Below are 19,605 nucleotides of genomic sequence, written 5' to 3' on the forward strand. Positions count from 1 at the left end.
CAAGCGAGGTGGCGGTGGTGGTGGTGGTGGTGGGTGGGGGGGGGGAGGCGGAGGGGAGGCTGCTGATGCTGGCTGGCAGGCCGGTAGGCGGGCAGGGCGAAGGGAGTGTTCACAGCCCAGGCGGCGATTAGTTGTTACCGGAGCGGGCGCGGATGGTGGTGGCGGTTGCTTGGCGCGGTGGCGAGAAACGGGGTGGGTGGGAGGGAAGAGGGTCGCCAACAGTTCCGAATGGGCGGGGGGACGGAGAGGGGCAGGCAGAGGTGACCACGAGCAACTGCAACCAGACGGAGGTCGCCCCCACTGCCAGGCTGGAATACAGCAGCCCCCGTCGCCTCTCCCCCCCTCCCCCTACTTCCCTCCTTCCTCTTGCCGAGAGCAGGTAAAGCTACTGTTACCCATCCCCACCTCAAACCTCGGTCAAGTAGGTGGCCTGCAAGGCTGGGGGAGGGGAGTGAAGAGAGCGGAGCAGAAGCACCTGTGAAGGAGCGGCAGAAAGGCGAGAAGCTACTGTGGAGCCTGCCTGAATGCCCGGGGAGGGGGAGGGGGGGAGGAGGAGGAGGAGGAGAGGAAAACTCAGTGGCCGAGAAGCAGGTGGGGTGAATTGCGCGGTGCAAGTGGGGCGAGGACCCGAGCAAGCCGAGGGGAGACCCCCCCCAGGAGTAATGATAGTGGTGGTGGTGGTGGCAGGGAAAGAGTCCTAAAATTAAATTGTTTTAATTGTATGCTGCCCAGAGTCACTTTTTATTATTATTATTATTATTATTATTATTATTATTATTATTATTATTATTATTATTATTATTATTATTATTATTATTATTATTATATTATTATTATTATTATATCCCATTTATATCCCGCCCTTCTCCGAAGACTCAGGGTGGCTTACAATTTAAAGCACAAATCAATGTGCTTAGCAATAGCCTTCATTCTATGTATATGCCTGCTTATTAGGGCTTTCACACACACACCCAAGCGGCATTATTACAAAGTCAGCTTATTGCCCCCAATAATCTGGGTCCTCATTTTACCTACCTCGGAAGGATGGAAGGCTGAGTCAACCTTGAGCCTGGTGGGATGCGAACCTGCACTAATTGCAGGCAGCTGGTGTTACTTAAGGAGGCATTAGCCCACTGCTCCACCAAGGCTCTTTCAGAGTGAGATGGTGGTGTATAAATTTAATAAACAAAAGCTTCCGATGCTAATAACAAGAACCTAATATAAGCCAAAGATAAAGTCGTCATCACCATCCAACGGCAGAGATGAACCTTGAATCAAAAGCCAGACCGAAATCCCTCATCCCTGCCCCCCACCACCCCCCACCCACCCCCAAAAAAGGGACGCAGCTCTGCTTCCATGAAATTTACAGAATTAGCACAGGGGAGAGATTGTAGAGATCAGCAAAGGATGGGAAGTATGGTGGTTGAGGGACTAAAAGGGCAATGTCCACAAATGCAGCAAGAAGTATACAGGGGATATCATCTCTAATATCTAGTTATTTGTTAGATATATATCTCATACTTCCTTCAGAAGCTCAAGGCAATATACAAATGCTTCCTCCTCTAGGTTTCTCCTCACCACAGTCTTCTGAGAGAGTGCCTGGTCCAAAATTACTAAACTGAAGGTGGGTTTGAACCTGGCTCTCTCCAGTCTAGTCTAACACCTTAACCAATATACCACCCAGCCCTCTTATCTAGACAACACATAACATTCTACTATCCCACATTGACCACCCTATCCCACATCCTTTTAATTACACCATGAGGCTGAGATTAAGCACAAAATCAGAGTCCACCCCCAGATCACCCAGATCTTTCTGATCTGGACAGATTAGAAAGTTGAATCTACAACTCAGTTTTATATTATATAGCCTTGGTGGAGCAGTGGGCTAATGCCTCCTTAAGTAAACCAGCTGCCTGCAATTAGTGCAGGTTCGCATCCCACCAGGCTCAAGGTTGACTCAGCCTTCCATCCTTCTGAGGTAGGTAAAATGAGGACCCAGATTGTTGGGGGCAATAAGCTGACTTTGTAATAATGCCGCTTGGGGTGTGTGTGAAAGCCCTAACAAGCAGGCATATACATAGAATGAAGGCTATTGCTAAGCACATTGGTTTGTGCTTAAAATTGGAAGCCACCCTGAGTCTTCGGAAAAGGGCGGGATATAAATGGGATTAAAATAAAATAAAATATTCTATATATGGTTTTAATTGACAAGAAGGATTGATAAACTGATGTTTTTTTCCATTGCTGAATTGATATTTATTTATTTATTTATTTATTTATTTATTTATTTATTTATTTATTTATTTATTTATTTGGTTTATATACCGCCCTATTCCCAAAGGACTCAGGGCGGTTTACAAGGCAAAATTTAAAAACAATCCAATATAAAATTAAAATAAATTAAAATAAATTAAGTCTAGCCACAAAAATTAAATCACAATTTAAAAACATTAAACCCCTCAGTCCAGACCAGATAGCTCAAAGAGCCAGGTTTTTAGGTCCTGGCGAAATGAACGAAGGTCGGGGGCAGTCCGGAGTTCCGTTGGCACCCATTCTTAAATTGGCAGAAAACTAACTGTAAACTATAAAAAGTGCCATCCCTGTTGCCAGTTCTAATCTTGCCTTTACTGCCTATGCCTCAAAAAATAAATGAACAAGTATAATTTTTGACTAAATTCTTTAATTGGGTTCTTTCAGGGAGTCAGCTATTTAGACTGGATTTGGCATTTTATCTGCTTACTGAGTCCTTCCCAGGGACCTGGGATAGGCAGAGGCTGTTGTTTGATAGTCTCAGAGGTATCATCATAGGAAGTAAGCTGCTCCAAGTAAGGCTGTCTTTTTGCAATTGACTGAAGGTGATTTTGTCAATGCCGGATGGTGTTCATGTGGGTGCTCCAAATGTTTTGGAATTGCATCCAAGGTATCTATTATTATTAACACTATCTTTGATTTCTTTTGTCAGAGTCATTCTACTTCAATTTGCAGGTCTTTGTATTATGTGATTTTCTCCAGTTCTTTTTCTTCTCTTCTGCTGTCTCCAGGTATTATAATGTTCTCTGTGCAGACTTTTTGTCTTTCTCATCAACAGTTAATTCAAGGTATTGTGTGGCAGATGCTAATATTATTATTAGCAAGTGGTTAATATAACACATTTCATCTAACATCTCCTGCAAATGGTCTTAGCATCTAAAAGGTACACTAAATGGATTTTTTTTATTTCAAGGTAAACCCATTCTGAAAATCCTAAAAGATATCTGAAGCGCTAATGCAGTTTTCAATTTCCTTATGCACAAATCTTATGGTTTTAATATCAAGGTAAGAGTGGTCTCATCATTTGAGGCTTCTGGAATCATTTGACATTTTAAGAACATGTGACTGCCCTTGCTGGACAATCTATTCATTCACGAAATGGAAGCCTTAGCGATACCAGTAATTAAAAAGGTAAAGGTTCCCCCGCACATGCGTGCTAGTCGTTTCCGACTCTAGGGGCCGGTGCTCATCTCCGTTTCAAAGCCGAAGAGCCAGTGCTTGTCCGAGGACGTCTCCGTGTTCATGTGGCCGGCATGACTAGATGCCAAAGGCACACGGAACGCTGTTACCTTCCCACCGTAGTGGTCCCTATTTTTCTACTTGCATGTTTACATGCTTTCAAACTGCTAGGTTGGCAGAAGCTGGGATGAGTAACAGGCGCTCACTCTGCTATGCAGCACTCGGGATTCGACCCGCCAAACTGCTGACCTTCTGATCGACAAGCTCAGCGTCCTAACCCACTGAGCCACTGCGTCCCATACTAGTAATTAAGAAGCAGCAATTTATCAGAATCTTCCTTATCATCCCCTAGCCCTGGATTCTTCTACCATTCTTGTTCACCTTTGCTCTTTTTCTAGGCATGTGGGCACAATTCCAACAATACACTAAGCTACATCCACTCATCATCTTCATTGTTTAAGAAAGGTTATGTGGCTCAGAGGCATTCTTACAAATAAAACTACAGGTAGTCCTTGATTTATGATAACGATTGAGCCCCAAATATTTATTGTTAAGTGAAATATTTATTAAGTGACATTTGCCCCATCATACCTTTCTTGCCACAGTTAAGTGAATCATTGCAGTTGTTAAGTTAGTAACACAGTTGTTAAGTGAATCTGGCTTCCCCATTGATTTTGCTTGTAAGGAGGTTGCAAAAGGTGATCACATGACCCTGGGACACAGCATATGTCATAAATACATACTAGTTGCCTAGTGTCTGAATTTTGATCTTGTGACCATGGGGATGCTGCAATAGTTGTACTGAAAAACGGTCATAAGTCACTTTTTCAGTGCCATTGTAACTTTGAACAGTCACTAAATGAACTGTTGTAAGTCAAGGACTACCTGTACCACTGGACTCTGAATCTTTGTAGCATGCCAGCTTCCCATTTTTCTTAATTTAAAAGATTTTAAAAAGTTTGAAGTCAAATGAGTGAATTTATCAGGCACCAAAGGTGTCTCTGGCTACATTTATGATTCTGGATGTCATGTTGGGCCATCTATCATTCCATGTATTAATATTTCAATTTTTATTTAATATATTACCTTCTTCTGGAACATACGGTTTGACTTCTGACTAACTGACTTAATTACTGGAATTACCAACAACTTACAGCTTATGAAGTTTCAGTTCATTATTCTTTGACTTCTATGAATCCAGCAAGCAATTTTAAAAATCATTGATAATCACTTCAAACCTTTGGTTGGTCATGGCAATATCTTTGCAAACATTTGCTTCATTGCTGGTTATTTCAGGACAGCCAAGGAAGGTTGTTTACTCTTGAAAGTCTAACTTAAATAATAATTCTGGGATTCCATTAATAAACTCTGTGGTAAAAAGATAAATTCAATAAGAATGTAAAAAAATAATCCAAGCTTTCAGCTGTTTTTTTTTATTTGCTCTGAAAGTATAAGAGTTTGGGCATTCTTTAAAAACTTCATCTCACCATAGCAGCTGAGAAGCAACTTAATTGCATGGTAGGATCCAAAGTATTGTTCAAAAGATGGAAAACAAAGTTGAATGATGGATAGGAGGAAGGCTTGGACAAAAACAAAGTGATTAGTCAAGACAAAACAATCTTTAATTTCAGAGTATTTTAAAAACAGGTTACTCAAGCTACTTCTAGCAGTGAAAAGCATTCTTGTGTAGCTATATTGTGTTCTCAGTTATCCATTTGTTTAATTTCCTACAGTTCAAATTTCAGCTCAAATACAAATTCAGCTTGAGTTACTTCCTCCTGTGTTCATTAAGTTCATGTTTCTCAATCTTGACAACTTTAAAATAGGTGGGCTTCAACCCCCAGAATTCTCCATTCAACATATTGGCAGAGGAATTCCAGGAGTTGAAGCCCACATATATTAAGTTGCCAAGGTTGAGAAACAATGATGTAAGCCATCATGTTTGTGATAACCTTTGATTAATTTAGAGATGAGGAAGATTTTTTTGGTCTTCATGGAGGCCAGCAGGGCACAGCTACTGATTGTGATGTCACTTGAGTAAGCAACAACATTGGAGATTGGGCAAATTTAATGGACAAAAAGGATCGTTCTTAAGCCTCTTATGCCTTAAATTCCCATTGCAGGACAACTGGCCCAATTTTTGAAGTCTTAAGAGTTTCTACGAAGTTACTAGGGATCCTTCAGTTTGGAAGAGTTTATTGGCAATAAATACAAATTCACCTATTGAATTCATTGTAGAGGATAAAACGTACATAATATAGTTACTGTACAACATCTGTAAAAAGCAACAAAACATTTTGAGCCAAAATTGAAGAATTAAATTTATACTGTAGAATATGCATCTCTATTTTTTTAGGGCATCAAATAATGCAGATTAATTACCCTCTATGGAAGAGTCAGAAATGAGTTTAGCAAACAATGATAGCAACATGAAGTTAGAAAATATTTTGACCTGTGAAAATTTATCCAAGGATTATACTGGATAAATAGCTTTAAAATATTTTGTAAAATTGCTGCTGTTGTTCAATCACTTCTGTCTCTGATCTGATGGATACCATTTTGCCAGGATTGTCTATAGTAACTGTTTTGAGTTTTTGTAAACTCGTTTGGGTTATTATATATATATTTGGGTAATGGTGATATCTAGCCACCATGTCCTCTGACAGTTTCTTTTTTATTGCCTTTGATTTTTCCAAGCATAAGGAATTATTCTTGCCTTCACATTCTGTATTCAAAATACTAAGCTTTAGTCTCATTATTAGTGTTTCCAATAAGCAGATTTTACTTCATCTAGTATTATTTTTATTTCTGGCAATCCAAATAAATTATTTTCTCCACCACAGTACATTTTTCTTCATTAAGCCTTTCTGATATAGTCCACCTTTCACAAATGTATTAAAACTGATATCTCTGCATGTCAAAAAATTCTGTCGACCTATTAGTCATTTTCCCAGGTAGCAGGTACTTATTTTATGGCAACAGTCACTATCTCTCTGAGTTTTTGAGCCTAGGGGAGAAAAATTGTTACTGTTTCAATTTATTCTCTACAGTATTTGCATAGGGCAGGGGTAGGCAACCTCGGCTCTTTTATGACTCATGGACTTCAACTCCCAGAATTCCTGAGTCAGCTATGCTAGTCATAAAAGAGCCATGAGTCATAAAAGAGCCGAGGTTGCCTACCCCTGGCATAGGGTCAGTGTTAAATGACTCAGTCTTTAAGATTTTTGTTTTTGTTTATAATCAGCAGCCGATTGGCTTTCCCACTCTCCTTTCACCTTCAACAATCAAAGAGGAATTATTGAGTTAATTGAATTAAGGTGACAGTTTACAACCTTGGTACATTTTCTCAATTTTGAAACATTTTGTTGCTTTATATTTTATAGTTGTTGCTTCTTGGTTATCATACAGATTCTTCAATAGGGAGTTTTTAAGGGGTATGTACCTTGTGCTGGATTCTACAAAGCCAAAAACAGTAGTATAATCAATATAGTGAAAATGAATGTCTTTTTGGAATTCCCTTCCTTCTTTAATTATGCATTGGATATTAGAAAGAGGAATTCTCCTATAGCAACATTTCAGATGACATCAGATGTATCCTTTAACTCTTCCACTGCAATGTCCAGTGGCCCAAAACTGCCAATTTTGACAAGAATAATTAACATTCCTAAATGCAACTGAGAAATGTTGCTCCTACTGTGAAAAGTCGCTTAGAAGCTATGAACCAATTTCATATTTTCAAGTATAGAGTTATTTTTTTCTTCATTTCTTCTTCTCTGATGCCATAGGAGGTAGCAATCCTGCTAAGACTACACTAAAAATAAATATTCAGAATTTTTGAAGGAATTATGTTTCTGTCCAGTGAAGTGAAGCTGGGGCTGGCTGGGGAATTTTGGGAGTTGAAGTCCATACATTTTAAAGCAGCCAAGGTTGAGAAACACTGTGTATGGCATACAGGTCTTCATAAGCAATTTATTTGCAACGTGAAATAATGACAATGGGGAAAAATCAAAATAGAGGAGACCTTTCAGTCTCCCAATTCCATTCAAATCAGCATCAAATTGGGTCAACCCATGCCATTAACTTCTTAAAGGGAAAGAGAGGAATTTCATGGCAAAATTCCAGAGGTCGAAAAACTCTTCCAAAACCAAACAGAATTTTGAAGGAATTGACTTAAGGTAGAGGAGTTCGCAATGTACGTATTCAATTCTGACACACTATGGAGGAAGACAAGATACTACACCAGTCAGTGAAACCATACATTTTGATCTCAAGAAATCTTATTCAGCAAATTACCTACTTTTACTTTCAAAGTTTTTTTTTCAACAAGAGGTAAAAACATGCTTTATAATATATTTAAAGCCAAGATTGTATACGTAAGTAAAATACTGTGACTAAACTATTTTTTATGTTTTTGCAATCATTTTTTCTTTTCATAGCAAATTACAGTCTTATGAAAAAGATTTCTATGGTTTTACCTATTACGACATAGTAAAAATCATCTGATCCTTAGCAGTTCTTAAAGGTAGGTAAACATAACCTCAGATGAACAATAACACATGACATATTATACCATGTCTTCATTTCTTTTACAAAAAGAAAGCCGAAATGGAGAAGCAATGTATGAAAAGCTAAGTAGTGTTTCCATAAGTATGAAGAGGCTAAGTAGCAGCCAGGTGCTGCTAATCAAGTGTCCTTGATCATCAGCAAGTGTGCCTACTTTTATAAAAGCACAAGTTTTAGGCTTCCAGCACTGAGATGTATGTTAACACAATGGCAAGGAGTAAAGACATCAGCAATGGTCTTAGAGCAGGGGTGTCAAACTCGCAATATCACGTGATATGTTGTGGTATATCGTGACTTTTTTTCCATTGCCGGCAATGGGGTGGGTGTGGTTTCGGCATGATGCATCCGGCCCATGGGCCGGCAGTTTGACATCCCTGTCTTAGAGAAACAATTGTTGCTACTCATCAATCTGGGAAGAATTGTAAGTCCATTTTCAAACAATTTAAAGTCCATCATTCTACAGTGAGGAAGATTATTCACAAGTGGAAAACATCCAAGACCATTTCCAATCTTTCCAGCAAATTCACTCCAAGGTCAGATCGGGCAATCAGAGAAAGACGACAGATCTCTGTTAGCTTGTTAAATGCTAAGTTCATGACAGTACAATTAGAAAAAGACTGAACAAATATAGTTTGTTTGGAAGGGTTGCCAGGAGAAAGCCTCTTCTCTCTAAGAAGAACATGGCAGCACGGCTTTGGTTTCCAAAGTTGCATCTGAACAAATCACAAGACTTCTGGAACACTTGTCCTTTGGACAGACAAGACCAAAGTGGAGATGTCTGGCCATAATGCACAGTGCCATGTTTGGTGAAAAGCAAACACAGCTTATCAGCACAAACATCTTGTACCAACCGTCAAGCACAGTGGTGGAGGGGGTGATGATTTGGACTTGTTTTGCAGCCACAGGACTTGAGTCGACTATGAACTTCTCCATATATCAAAGAATTCTAGAATCAAATATGAGGCCATCTGCCCAACAGCTAAAGCCTGGTTGATATTGGGTCATACAACAGGACAATGATCCCCCAAATACCAGCAAATCTACGACAAGAGTGGCTGAAAAAAGAAAAGAATCAAGGTGTTGCAATGGCCTAGCCAAAGTTCAGACCTCAACCCAAATGCTGTGGCAGGACCTCAAGAGAGCTGTGCATAAACAAATGCCCACAAACCTCAATGAACTGAAATAATGTTGTCAAGAAGAGTGGGCCAAAATTCCTCTACAACGTGAGACTGCTGCCAAAGGTGGTTCTACAAACTATTGAATCATGCACACATGGCTTCTCCATTTTGGCTTTCTTTTTGTAAAATAAATGTTGACATGGCGTAATATGTCATGTAATGTTGTTCATCTGAGGTTGTATTTACCTATTTTAAGAACTGCTAAGGAGCAGATCATTTTTACTGTGTCCTGATATGCAAAAACCATAAAACTCAAAGAGTGTACTTTCTTTTTCACATCACTGTAGGTCCAGTATACGTATCTTTTTTGTTTCAGAATAACATGATTGGAAGATAAACACTTTAGTAAACATTAAATTTACTATTTTAGTACCTTCAAATTGGTCACTGTTGTTCCAGTACTGTGCTTTTATAGAAGCAATAAATACTGGTTTAATGATATTTTTACACATGTGATTCATCTATAATATTATCTGTATACATGTTTAGTGGTTGCATGGAGTGTTTAAATGGAATTACTAGGAGCATCATGAAATATTTTGCATAGTTCATCCAAGTTCTTCCTAATAAACAATGACAACAGAACAAGTAAGGATGTGCTAAATGAAGCAAGAAGGATATATCATTTGAAGTACCTTGAATAAACTTGCAAACGAGCAAGTCTTGGCTCCAGATTTTCCTTGACCAATTCCCTCTCAAGAAAGGCACGTATTTGTTCACTAAGGTTTTGTTTATTGACAAAACTTGTTCATCACATCTTTCATAAGAGATTTAGAGTCCTTGTGTATTGTGCATTCACATGCTCAACAAATGAAATTGCTGTTCAGTGTTGTGATTCTTCTTACAACAATATTTTCCATTAGCCATTCTGTGAGATTGTTTTTGTCTCATCAGTTTCCAAATTCAGGCTGAAAAGAAATAAGAAAAGAAAAAAGAAATCTAAGGTTATTTGGCAGTTTACTCACAAGCTGAGAATGTAAGTAGAGAATACAAGGAAAATATCTTTATCTACATATATTTACCACTGTCCTGCAGAAAAATTGTGATCCAAATGAGTTTGTTCATTTATGGAAAAAAAACCACCAGCTGAAAACTATGTAGTTATTAAACAATGGTATCTGCAGTCGACTGTCTTTATTTGAGGATTATGTATTTGCAAATTGTCCTACTTGCTAAATATATTTGTTACTATAAAATCAATAGGGTACTTGAGGAACTTTCATTTGTGAATATGCAGTGGTCAAAAAATGAGTCATCCAATGCACAAGTTCCCAACTGAGGTTTCAGTATTCACTAATTAAGTATTTGCTAATTGCAGTGACTTTTTAAAACACAACTAGGTAGTCCTCATTCAGTGATCATTTGAAATTATCACAAAGCTGAATGACAGAACTTATGACCATTCTGCAGAGTTGCAGCCATTGCAAGCAGCCACATGATTGCGATTGGGCACTTGGCAATTGGCGCCCTATTACAATGGTTATAATGTTTCATGCTCACATGTTTACTATTTATGACCCCCATTTCTGGCTTCCAATAAGCTAAGTCAATGGGGAAGCTGGCAGGAGGTCACAAATGGCAATCACATGATCAGAGGATGCTGTGACTGTGTGAAATTCTCCTATCAATAGCAACAGATACCGCTGCCCATGACTTTACAAACACATCCATTTAGCAATGGAATTGCCGGTCCCAATTATCCTTATTAAGCGAGGGCTACTTGAGCATAGTCTGTATTTTGAAAAGTCTCAAATATGGAAAAATAAACAGTCCTACCCACAAATTTACATTCTATGTAAGTCAAGACAGAAAAGAAGACAAGATGAAAGTTAAAGATTTGGGAGAGATTTTAAGATGTACAAAGAGGTAGTAATGTGGATATCACAAAGCAGTGATTAACAATCTAATGCAGGGGTGTCAAACTCAATTTCATTGAGGGCCACATCAGCATTGCAGTTGCCCTTGGGGGGCCGGGTGGGTGTGGCCAGGGTGGGCGTGGCCTACTGGGTGGGCATGGCCAGGTCTACATCGTTCATGTCAAGGGTGCCTGTGGGGGCCTGGGCAGGAGTGGGACAGATCTGAGGGTCTCTGGAAGAAGGAGATAGGACCAGGGCAAGTTCCAAGGCATGGTCCACTGGAGGAGCCTCACTGTTCCTCTCAGGCCAGGGTGGTGGTGGTAGGGGCTGGATGGTGGCACGGAGGTCAAATGCCCAGCCCAGCCCTCAAGCACCCACAGCACTGAGCCCAGCCCCACTTTCCCAAGGGGGGTGCCCAGCTGCACTTACCTCCTCCTCAAGGCTGCTGCTGCTGTGCTTGCTCTCCTTAGCTAGGTTGCTCATGATGGGTACGAGGGCAAAGTCAAGAGGGAAGCCCACTCCCTCTCCATGTGAGGAGACCTGGCTTTGTATCCAAAGCTTACTTAGCAATAGGATGGGAGACCCCCCAAGATAGGCCAGGAGGAGGGGGCAAGGGGATGGTGAAAGGGCAGCAGGGAAGGTCTAAGGCAGGACTTCTCTCAGACCTTTTTTTTAATCCCATTTATATCCTGCCCTTCTCCGAAGACTCAGGGTGGCTTACAATTTAAAGCACAAATCAATGTGCTTAGCAATAGCCTTCATTCTATGTATATGCCTGCTTATTAGGGCTTTCATTTCACCTTCCCTCTCCTTCCTTCCTTCCTTCCTTCCTTCCTTCCTTCCTTCCTTCCTTCCTTCCGTCCGTGGTGGGAAAATATTTGAGATGAGGGAGGGAGAAAAATAGGCAAGAAACGCAGCTGGGGAAGTGTCATCTTTCGTGAGGAATGAAGAAATGCACCATTGCCTGGAAGTGGCCAGCATATGGCCCTCGCCTACTTCACATATCTGGCTTGGTGGGCTCTTGGGGAGGGGATGCCATGAACAGCATGAGAGTCGATGTTACCTGCGCAATGCTGCCCAGCTCCAGGCTTGCCCGATTTTGGCAGGCAGTGGGGCGCTCTCCACACAGTGCCGAGAGGCTGAGCCGGGTGGCATGAATCTGAAGAGAAGCACAACGCTGCCCAGGCCCTAGCCTGCCTGAAGTAGGCAGGGCCATGTGCTGGCCACTCCCAGGCGATGCTGCATTTCTTCATTCCTCACAAAGGGTGATACCTCCCTAGCATGCGCCCAGGGGGCAGTGCTGATGCGGCAGGGGCCAGTCCCTTGCTGTTTCCAGACAGCCTTGTGGAGCTAAGACTGAATGTATTTCAGCATAGATAGCCACCACGAAATTGTACATTGGTCCCCAGCCGGCTTGGGCCGGAGCCAAGGCAACAGGGGCCGTTCCCTCACTGTTTCCAGGATGGGTTCGCGGGCCACATGAAACCACTTTGCGGGCCGGATCCGGCCCCCAGGCCTTGTGTTTGACATGTCTGATCTAATGCAACCAAGAAGTTATATATAGGAAATCTGAAAAGTATGAGATAAGAAAGAAAACTAGAGCTAGATAAGGAGCCTAATGGAGAAGAGAGTTTGTGAAGACAATTAAAAAGATGTGCAATGAGAAACACGATGTGGGCAAAAACCAGGAAAGCAAGAAATAAACAAATAATAATGACAATATTCAATTCTCGCAGTAGAGGGCAATAAAACCACAGCAATTTTGCAAGGATGAGTACCTCAGGGATTTTTGGTTGCTAAAAAAAGTGTAGAATCACTGAAAACATTCCAAAATCTCAGGGAGAAGGAGCAATAAAAGCATTCCCAAGGAGAAAAATGTAACATTTATTCTAAATTACAGAACAATAATCTAGGATAGCATCCTCCCATTTTAAAAAGGAAAACAAGAAGGAAAAGAAAATGTGACTGTATAGAGAGATTTAAAAAAGGGGAGGAATAACAAGAATGTTTAAAAATGAGAAAACAGAAAGCAAGAATGTCATATGCATTCTTCAAAAATATTTGTACAATGCCTTTGTTAACTCATTGATTCTCTGTCCAATTGAGATCTTAGAGGAAGGCAATATTTACAACCTATGAATGAATGAATGAAGACTTTATTTGGCAATCAAAAGGTAAAGACCAAGTTGCTAGTATATAATCATATTTCTGCTTCAAGAAAGGAAAATAAGAAACTAACTCTCAGCAGAAACATATTAGCATCAAAGAACCAAATTTGAAACAGTCTGCCTTCCGCAGACTCCCTTTAAGTCCCAACTTGTCAAGGTCTCTAACAAATACTTTTAAACAAAAGGAAACACCTAAACCAGAAGTGGGGAACTATGGCCCCTTTATGACTTGTGGACTTCAACTCCCAGAATTCCAGAGCCTAAGGGTCCATAAAATCAAAATTATTTGCCAGCCTATGTTACAATATAGGTAAAGGTAAAGGTTCCTCCGTCGTTTCCAACTCTAGGGGTCGGTGCTCATCTCCGTTTCAAAGCCAAAGAGCCAGCGCTTGTTCAAGGACGTCTCCGTGGTCATGTGGCCGGCATGACTACATGCCAAAGGCACACAGAACGCTGTTACCTTCCCACCGTAGTGGTCCCTATTTTTCTACTTGCATTTTTATGTGCTTTTGAACTGCTAGGTTGGCAGAAGCTGGGACGAGTAACAGGCGCTCACTCTGCTACGCGGCACTCGGGATTCGACCCGCCAAACTGCCTAGCTTCTGATCGACAAGCTCAGCGTCCCAATCCACTGAGCCACCGCTTCCCCATGTTACAATATAATACACTATTAAAATTCCATCAAACAATTATGAGAAGCAGTGCTAGCAGGATTGATTTCAATTTTTAATATTGTAAAAATTCAGAAATATAATCCATACAAACAAAAGCTCTTTTATGGTCCTCCATAATCTTTAAAAATGGGACGGGGTCCTAAAAGATAAAAAAAACCTTAAGGAAGTTTAAGAAAGAAAGAGACATAAACAAATTAAAGAAAGGTCTGTTTCAGTGTCCATGCTGTTATTAAAAAGGCAACAGAGCCCCTCTTTGAGGAGATGGGCTGTTAAGAAATATGAAATATAAATACACTTATTCTTTTAATGATGAAAATGGCTATAATTGGCAGTTTCAAAATGAGATATTGTATAATGAATATCAAATAATAAAATTTCTGTTCATTACCAAAAATGCTCATCCCAATTGGGCTAGTAGATTAAAAGAAAAAAGGATATCAGCTGAATCAACTAACCTATAACGATGTGTCTATTTTTTAAATAATAACTCTAATTAAGGAAACACAAAACAAAAACTTCAAAATGCTAGTAGAAGTCATATTTTTCAATATTTTATATGGAACATCAACTCTCCTAACTTCTAATATTATTACATTGATATTAATTTACATTCAGATGTTAGGTAATCTAAGAGAAACCAATAGTTCCTCAGATTTTCCTTTTTATATTTTCTGTATTCTTTGCAGTGCCCAAAATAGAACAGTTACAACTATTCCTGTGCAAACTCTCAATACGGAAAAAGTTTTGACTCTGAATGTAGTAAATAAACGAGAAGGATCAATACGTAAGACCTTCGCTCTTTCTGATTATTTTGTATTGCAGCAGAGTGTTCACAAAACTGTCACTTTTGATTAAGTTTTTAGAAAAATGAAACAAAAGTATTTCTTTCTGACAAGCAATTGTGATTGCACAGGTCATATATGTACTAAGAAAAAAATAACTTTAGACTCCCAATATTTAATAGTGGGAAGACAACAATTCTGGGAAATTTCCAAAAACTCTACATTGTAACCCTGAGAGTAAATCTAATGCAAGGATAGCAATCTGGAAGACTTTCCTCTTGCAGCCCCATTTTCTAGTTCCCATGCTGCTGAATTTCTGCAGAACAATGCAAAATTTGAAAGGATAATTTAATTGACACCAAATTTAGAAACCAGAGCCATTAAATTCTGTTTATGATGTACTTATCTTCCCTCAAAGTAACATCCCAAAAACTAGGGAAGCAGGCTCAAAATTTTACCTTCCTCCTCAATCCTTTTATATCTTGGCACTGTTGTCTCAAAGCGGTAAAGAATAGAAATCCAAATTATTTGCTCTAGTCCAGGGGTAGGCAACCTTGGCTCTTTTATGACTCATGGACTTCAACTCCCAGAATTCCTGAGCCAGCTGGCTCAGGAATTCTGGGAATTGAAGTCCACGAGTCATAAAAGAGCCAAGGTTGCCTACCCCTGCTCTAGTCCCAAACATCTAACATTCACAGCATAACAGAATAGCAGAGTGGAAATGGTGCTCAGGCCTCTGTAGCTACTCACTTGTGAAAGTTCTTGTGGTGGTTTCTTTGATACCTGATGTACCATCATCCTTACTCTTTTGTGGAGCTCTTCATTGTTGTCTTCCTCAGCACCACATTTCCGTTTTGGAGAAGTCTGGCTACAGTGGGACTGCCTTAGTGCTGTAAAAAGGCAAGTATAACAGCTGCCATTAGGCTACTTTCTCACCTTCTGGAATCTCAAAAGTTGTCATTTAAGCTTTCAAGTGTTTACCATGCTAGGTAGAAGATACATATACTAACTATATGTATATACATATACTAAAATGCAGGAGAAAGAGCTTTAGTTGTAGATTTCCATTTACCATCGTGCTTCGGTTTCTTGCTGAAGGTGGTATCGTGTTTTTTCCCCCCTTTCCCTTCTATCAGAGTACACAAATCATTCCAAGAGATTTATTGAAGCTATATTAAAAGTGAAAGTGTTGTCTACTCTAATGACACTGAAAAATTGTATAATTTGTGGAAAACACTTGCTCACTTGTATTGCTGCAGCTTCCGTGGGCTGAAGAAAGGTCTGTGGTTACATTACTGAAGTCTTCTATACAGGATGGGACAGAGGCCAACAAACCTGAAAAAATGGCATCTCTATTAGGGAGCAGGCCTACTTTTTCATTACAGCTTAAATATATATTCACATACACATTAATAAAAGAGAAAATTTATAGCTCAGGGTTGAACTGTGGGATCCTTGGTGCTCTCTGAAGCTGTTTTTTTTTCTTGCAGATGTTTCATTATCAAACTAAGTAACATCCTCAGAGTTGATGGGATTGATCTTGGTGGTTACTTGATAAGGCTGTTGTTTACTGTAAGCATGTTTATCCAAGTTGGTAGTTCCTTGATTAGGGTATTGTTATTTCTTGCTTGTTGATCTAGTGTTAAATCTTGGTTTTAATCTCTGTTCATCTGGGTGTTGAAATCAAATAAGAGCAAACCCACTCCCTTTTAGCACTGATGCCGTTACCTAGTTTGGCAATGAAATGTCTATAAGAAAACACCCAAGCTTAGAGCACCAAAGATTCCACAAAAACACACTAACTTATACATCTGGATCATAATCACTAAAGTCTCAGGTGTTGGTTTGTCTCACAGAACTGGAATTAATTAAGCAATTCTCACTAGGATTAGACAGAGTTAGCAGGAAGTATATATTAGGCCAGATTCTCTCAAGTGAATGGGGCTTTGGATCCAAACTACCTCAGACCCAATCCCAAAGTAATCTATTTTCAGGCCTAGCAATTTACAGTAACGGAACTTTCAATACTATAAAGGCAGTCACCAGAATGGAGGTGTTTCCTGTTAGAGCCTCTCTACTTGGATGAAATGTCTTTTCTTGCTTCTGCATCACCCATTCAATTTGGGTAGTGGAAATATATTATGAATGCATTGCTTAATATCTATTAAACTTTAAGAATGTCTTATAAACTGAGGACTGACTAATTTCCACATTTAATACAATGCTGGTAGATCTAAACAAATCTAAGAATGATTAGCATTATTTTAATTCAACCAGTATATTAACCTGGTTATCTAGGAAGCTAAAGATTTCATATCAGGAAATCAACATTTAGCAAGGGTTTGCTTTCAAATCATGCAACCTAAAGTCCATGTTTTAAGAGCATCTAGTCATAGTCATTGGGAAATTTTATTTAGAAATTAAGAATGATTGCAGAAATATGGCAAGCAGGTAGAATCCAGCAGAGGCATCCCCAGGAGCCACCACTTTTTGTCAAAAAGTTGAATGCAAGATTATTCCTGCTCCCACAATGCACATACAATACATCCAAGAGACTAATTGTTTATTTGATTTGATTGAACAAATTGGTTTTTAAGCTTTAGAAAATAAGACCTTCTTTGCTATAAATATCAAGAAAAAAAATCAGCATTTATTGTCTGTCAGTTCTGTCCCTCAGAACTGATGAGACCTAAGCGACATACAAATTTAATAAATTATTACTATTAATTATTAAATATACATACAAAGCCCTCTGTAGCGTGAGAGCTGTTGATAAATCTGCTTCATGCGTTCAATGTTTAGTCGACTGGTCTCTGAATGGTTCACCATGGGTTTGGGATAGTCTACCCCAATTATACATTTTGCTGCCTTTTGAACTGACTCAGAGGCATTCCAGGGCTCGTAGATATAGCGTGATGGAAACCCTTTCAATTGGGGTAGATACCGCCTATAGAATAAATCAATAAGGACTACCATTAATTATTTTAAATAATTTATATATGTAGCTGGCCAGCCAATTATGTAAAATGTATGTATTCTTGTATTCTTATTTAATTTTTTTTTACTTTACTTATGCAAGGCAGCCCCTGTCTGTGAACTGACAATCAAAAACTGTGCTACAAGAGGGGGGGGGGGAAAGGGAGATAACAGGAAAAGGAAGAGCAAATTTTCATTTTGGCTTTAGTGTGACCGAAGCTTTGATGGTATCAACCCATATGCTCACCTAATGTAGTCACCGCTGGGATCTGTACGACGCCCAAAGCCAACAGGACAGTAGCAGTGGAAAAACTGCTGGAAGAAAGCGCTGCAGGAAAGCCACATCCAGCTACCTGCATTCACACTGAAATCTGCATCCAGAAGAAGCTCATCAAATACCTGTGGAAAAGGGAAAGAGAGAAAATGTGAGGGAAGACTTTTGCGGTAAGCTTGTTTGGTCAGAATCAAAGACTCTGTTTAGTGGCTGGTACAATTTTGATGTGTAGGAAAGAAACAGAATTTTAGACCATGTTTGTTGTTGATCTTACATCAACTGTTTTGGAAACCTTGACAGCTGTACAAAGTTCTGATGTTTAGTGACCCTGATTCTGGAGAATGAATCCAATTAACTGCTGTGTATTTTGTTTTGTATATTTTTTTTAACTACTTCCCTTCCAATGAAGCCAAGAGCAATGTGTACCATGTTAAAGTATTAACACATATTTTCCATAAAAATGGCTTGATAAAAACAATCTGTGTTAAATCGACCTCCATAAAATAATAAAACATTATTATTTATAACAAATAACAAACATATTTATAATAAATTTAGATTCAAGGCAGTCTAAAAAACAGCCTGATCTTAGGGCAGTTGTTACCTTGCAAACACATACTGAAATGATATTTTGAATAGGACACAGGAGAGCTGAACAAAGAAGTCTTCAAATGACAGAATAAAATGTTGAATTTGGTTTCTAGGAATTTGCCTATATTTTCTGCTAAGATGCTATTTTCAAATCTTTCATTTTTTCATTCCTTAAAAGAAACCTATCAACAGGTTTCTCTAAGAGAATACTTTTCCTTTATATGTTTCAATTCCTCGTTGCCTATATAACCACCCTTTCTTAAATCATCAGTATCCTCATCCTTCAGAATTTTTTATCATCTCCTGATTTGACTCACCCTCACTCCAGATTCCCAGCTGATCCAAAGGTCACCTCTGGTTAGAAAGCAGGCTACAGCATGCCGGGCCAAGTGGTGAATCCAGCCTTCCTGTCTCAGTTGGGTCATAATTGCATCAATCCAAGGGAAACCTGTCTTGCCTTCTGCCCACTTTGCCAAGGCTTCAGGATTCCTGTCCCATGGGATCTTGGTGCAAATAGGATTTCCTTCCATGCGATCAAATTTAGGATTATTTGTGGCAGCTGTATAAAAAAATTCCCTCCAGAGTAATTGGCCATAAAGCGATAGAGGTGGAGTGCTGTCCCGCTTCACCTAAAGAGGACAAAGGAGATCATGCTCTATTGGATGAATTTCTGTCAGTCACCAAATGAATTCTGAGGTAATTTTGGTTCCAAATTAAACTATCCAGGGAATCAAGTTTTAGGAAGCTTCTAACTGGAGAGTCTAGTATTTTGAGGAAACATCCACTCAGGGACCAAAGCATTTAGGACCAAGCCTATTTAGAATAGAACAGTCCCACTAAATTCTTCACCAAATATTAGATAATGTGAAAGATTATTTGCTTTAAATCTTTTTTGTCTACTTGAAAGCAGGACATACAGAATAATAAAAGCAAAACGGTTTAAGATATCTGATGCAAAAGGTAATCCTATGAATAATTGCAGACACACCCACTTTTAGATTTTATGTTGCTGTTGTGTCCATATTTCCTTATTTTCAAAAAGGACTATATA

The 19,605-nt window shown here is 39.3% G+C and overlaps 1 protein-coding gene across 1 annotated transcript in view; it reads right to left on the bottom strand.

The window, feature by feature from the left end:
• Window positions 1–4,952: 4,952 nt before the first annotated feature.
• Window positions 4,953–19,605, bottom strand: part of CRY2 (cryptochrome circadian regulator 2) — a 40,283-nt gene continuing 25,630 nt past the window's right edge. Inside the window, exons 7-13 of the mRNA XM_083371061.1 lie at window positions 18,872–19,183; window positions 17,937–18,088; window positions 17,458–17,660; window positions 15,959–16,048; window positions 15,464–15,603; window positions 9,869–10,141; window positions 4,953–5,072 (exon numbers count right to left, since the gene is read on the bottom strand). Coding sequence (XP_083227187.1) covers window positions 10,124–10,141; window positions 15,464–15,603; window positions 15,959–16,048; window positions 17,458–17,660; window positions 17,937–18,088; window positions 18,872–19,183 — 915 coding nt within the window. The 3' untranslated portion in view covers window positions 4,953–5,072; window positions 9,869–10,123. The remainder of the gene's footprint in view (window positions 5,073–9,868; window positions 10,142–15,463; window positions 15,604–15,958; window positions 16,049–17,457; window positions 17,661–17,936; window positions 18,089–18,871; window positions 19,184–19,605) is intronic.

This window comes from Vipera ursinii (genome assembly GCF_947247035.1).
Source record: "Vipera ursinii genome assembly, chromosome: 1".
In the NCBI taxonomy this organism is placed as follows: Eukaryota; Metazoa; Chordata; class Lepidosauria; order Squamata; family Viperidae; genus Vipera; species Vipera ursinii.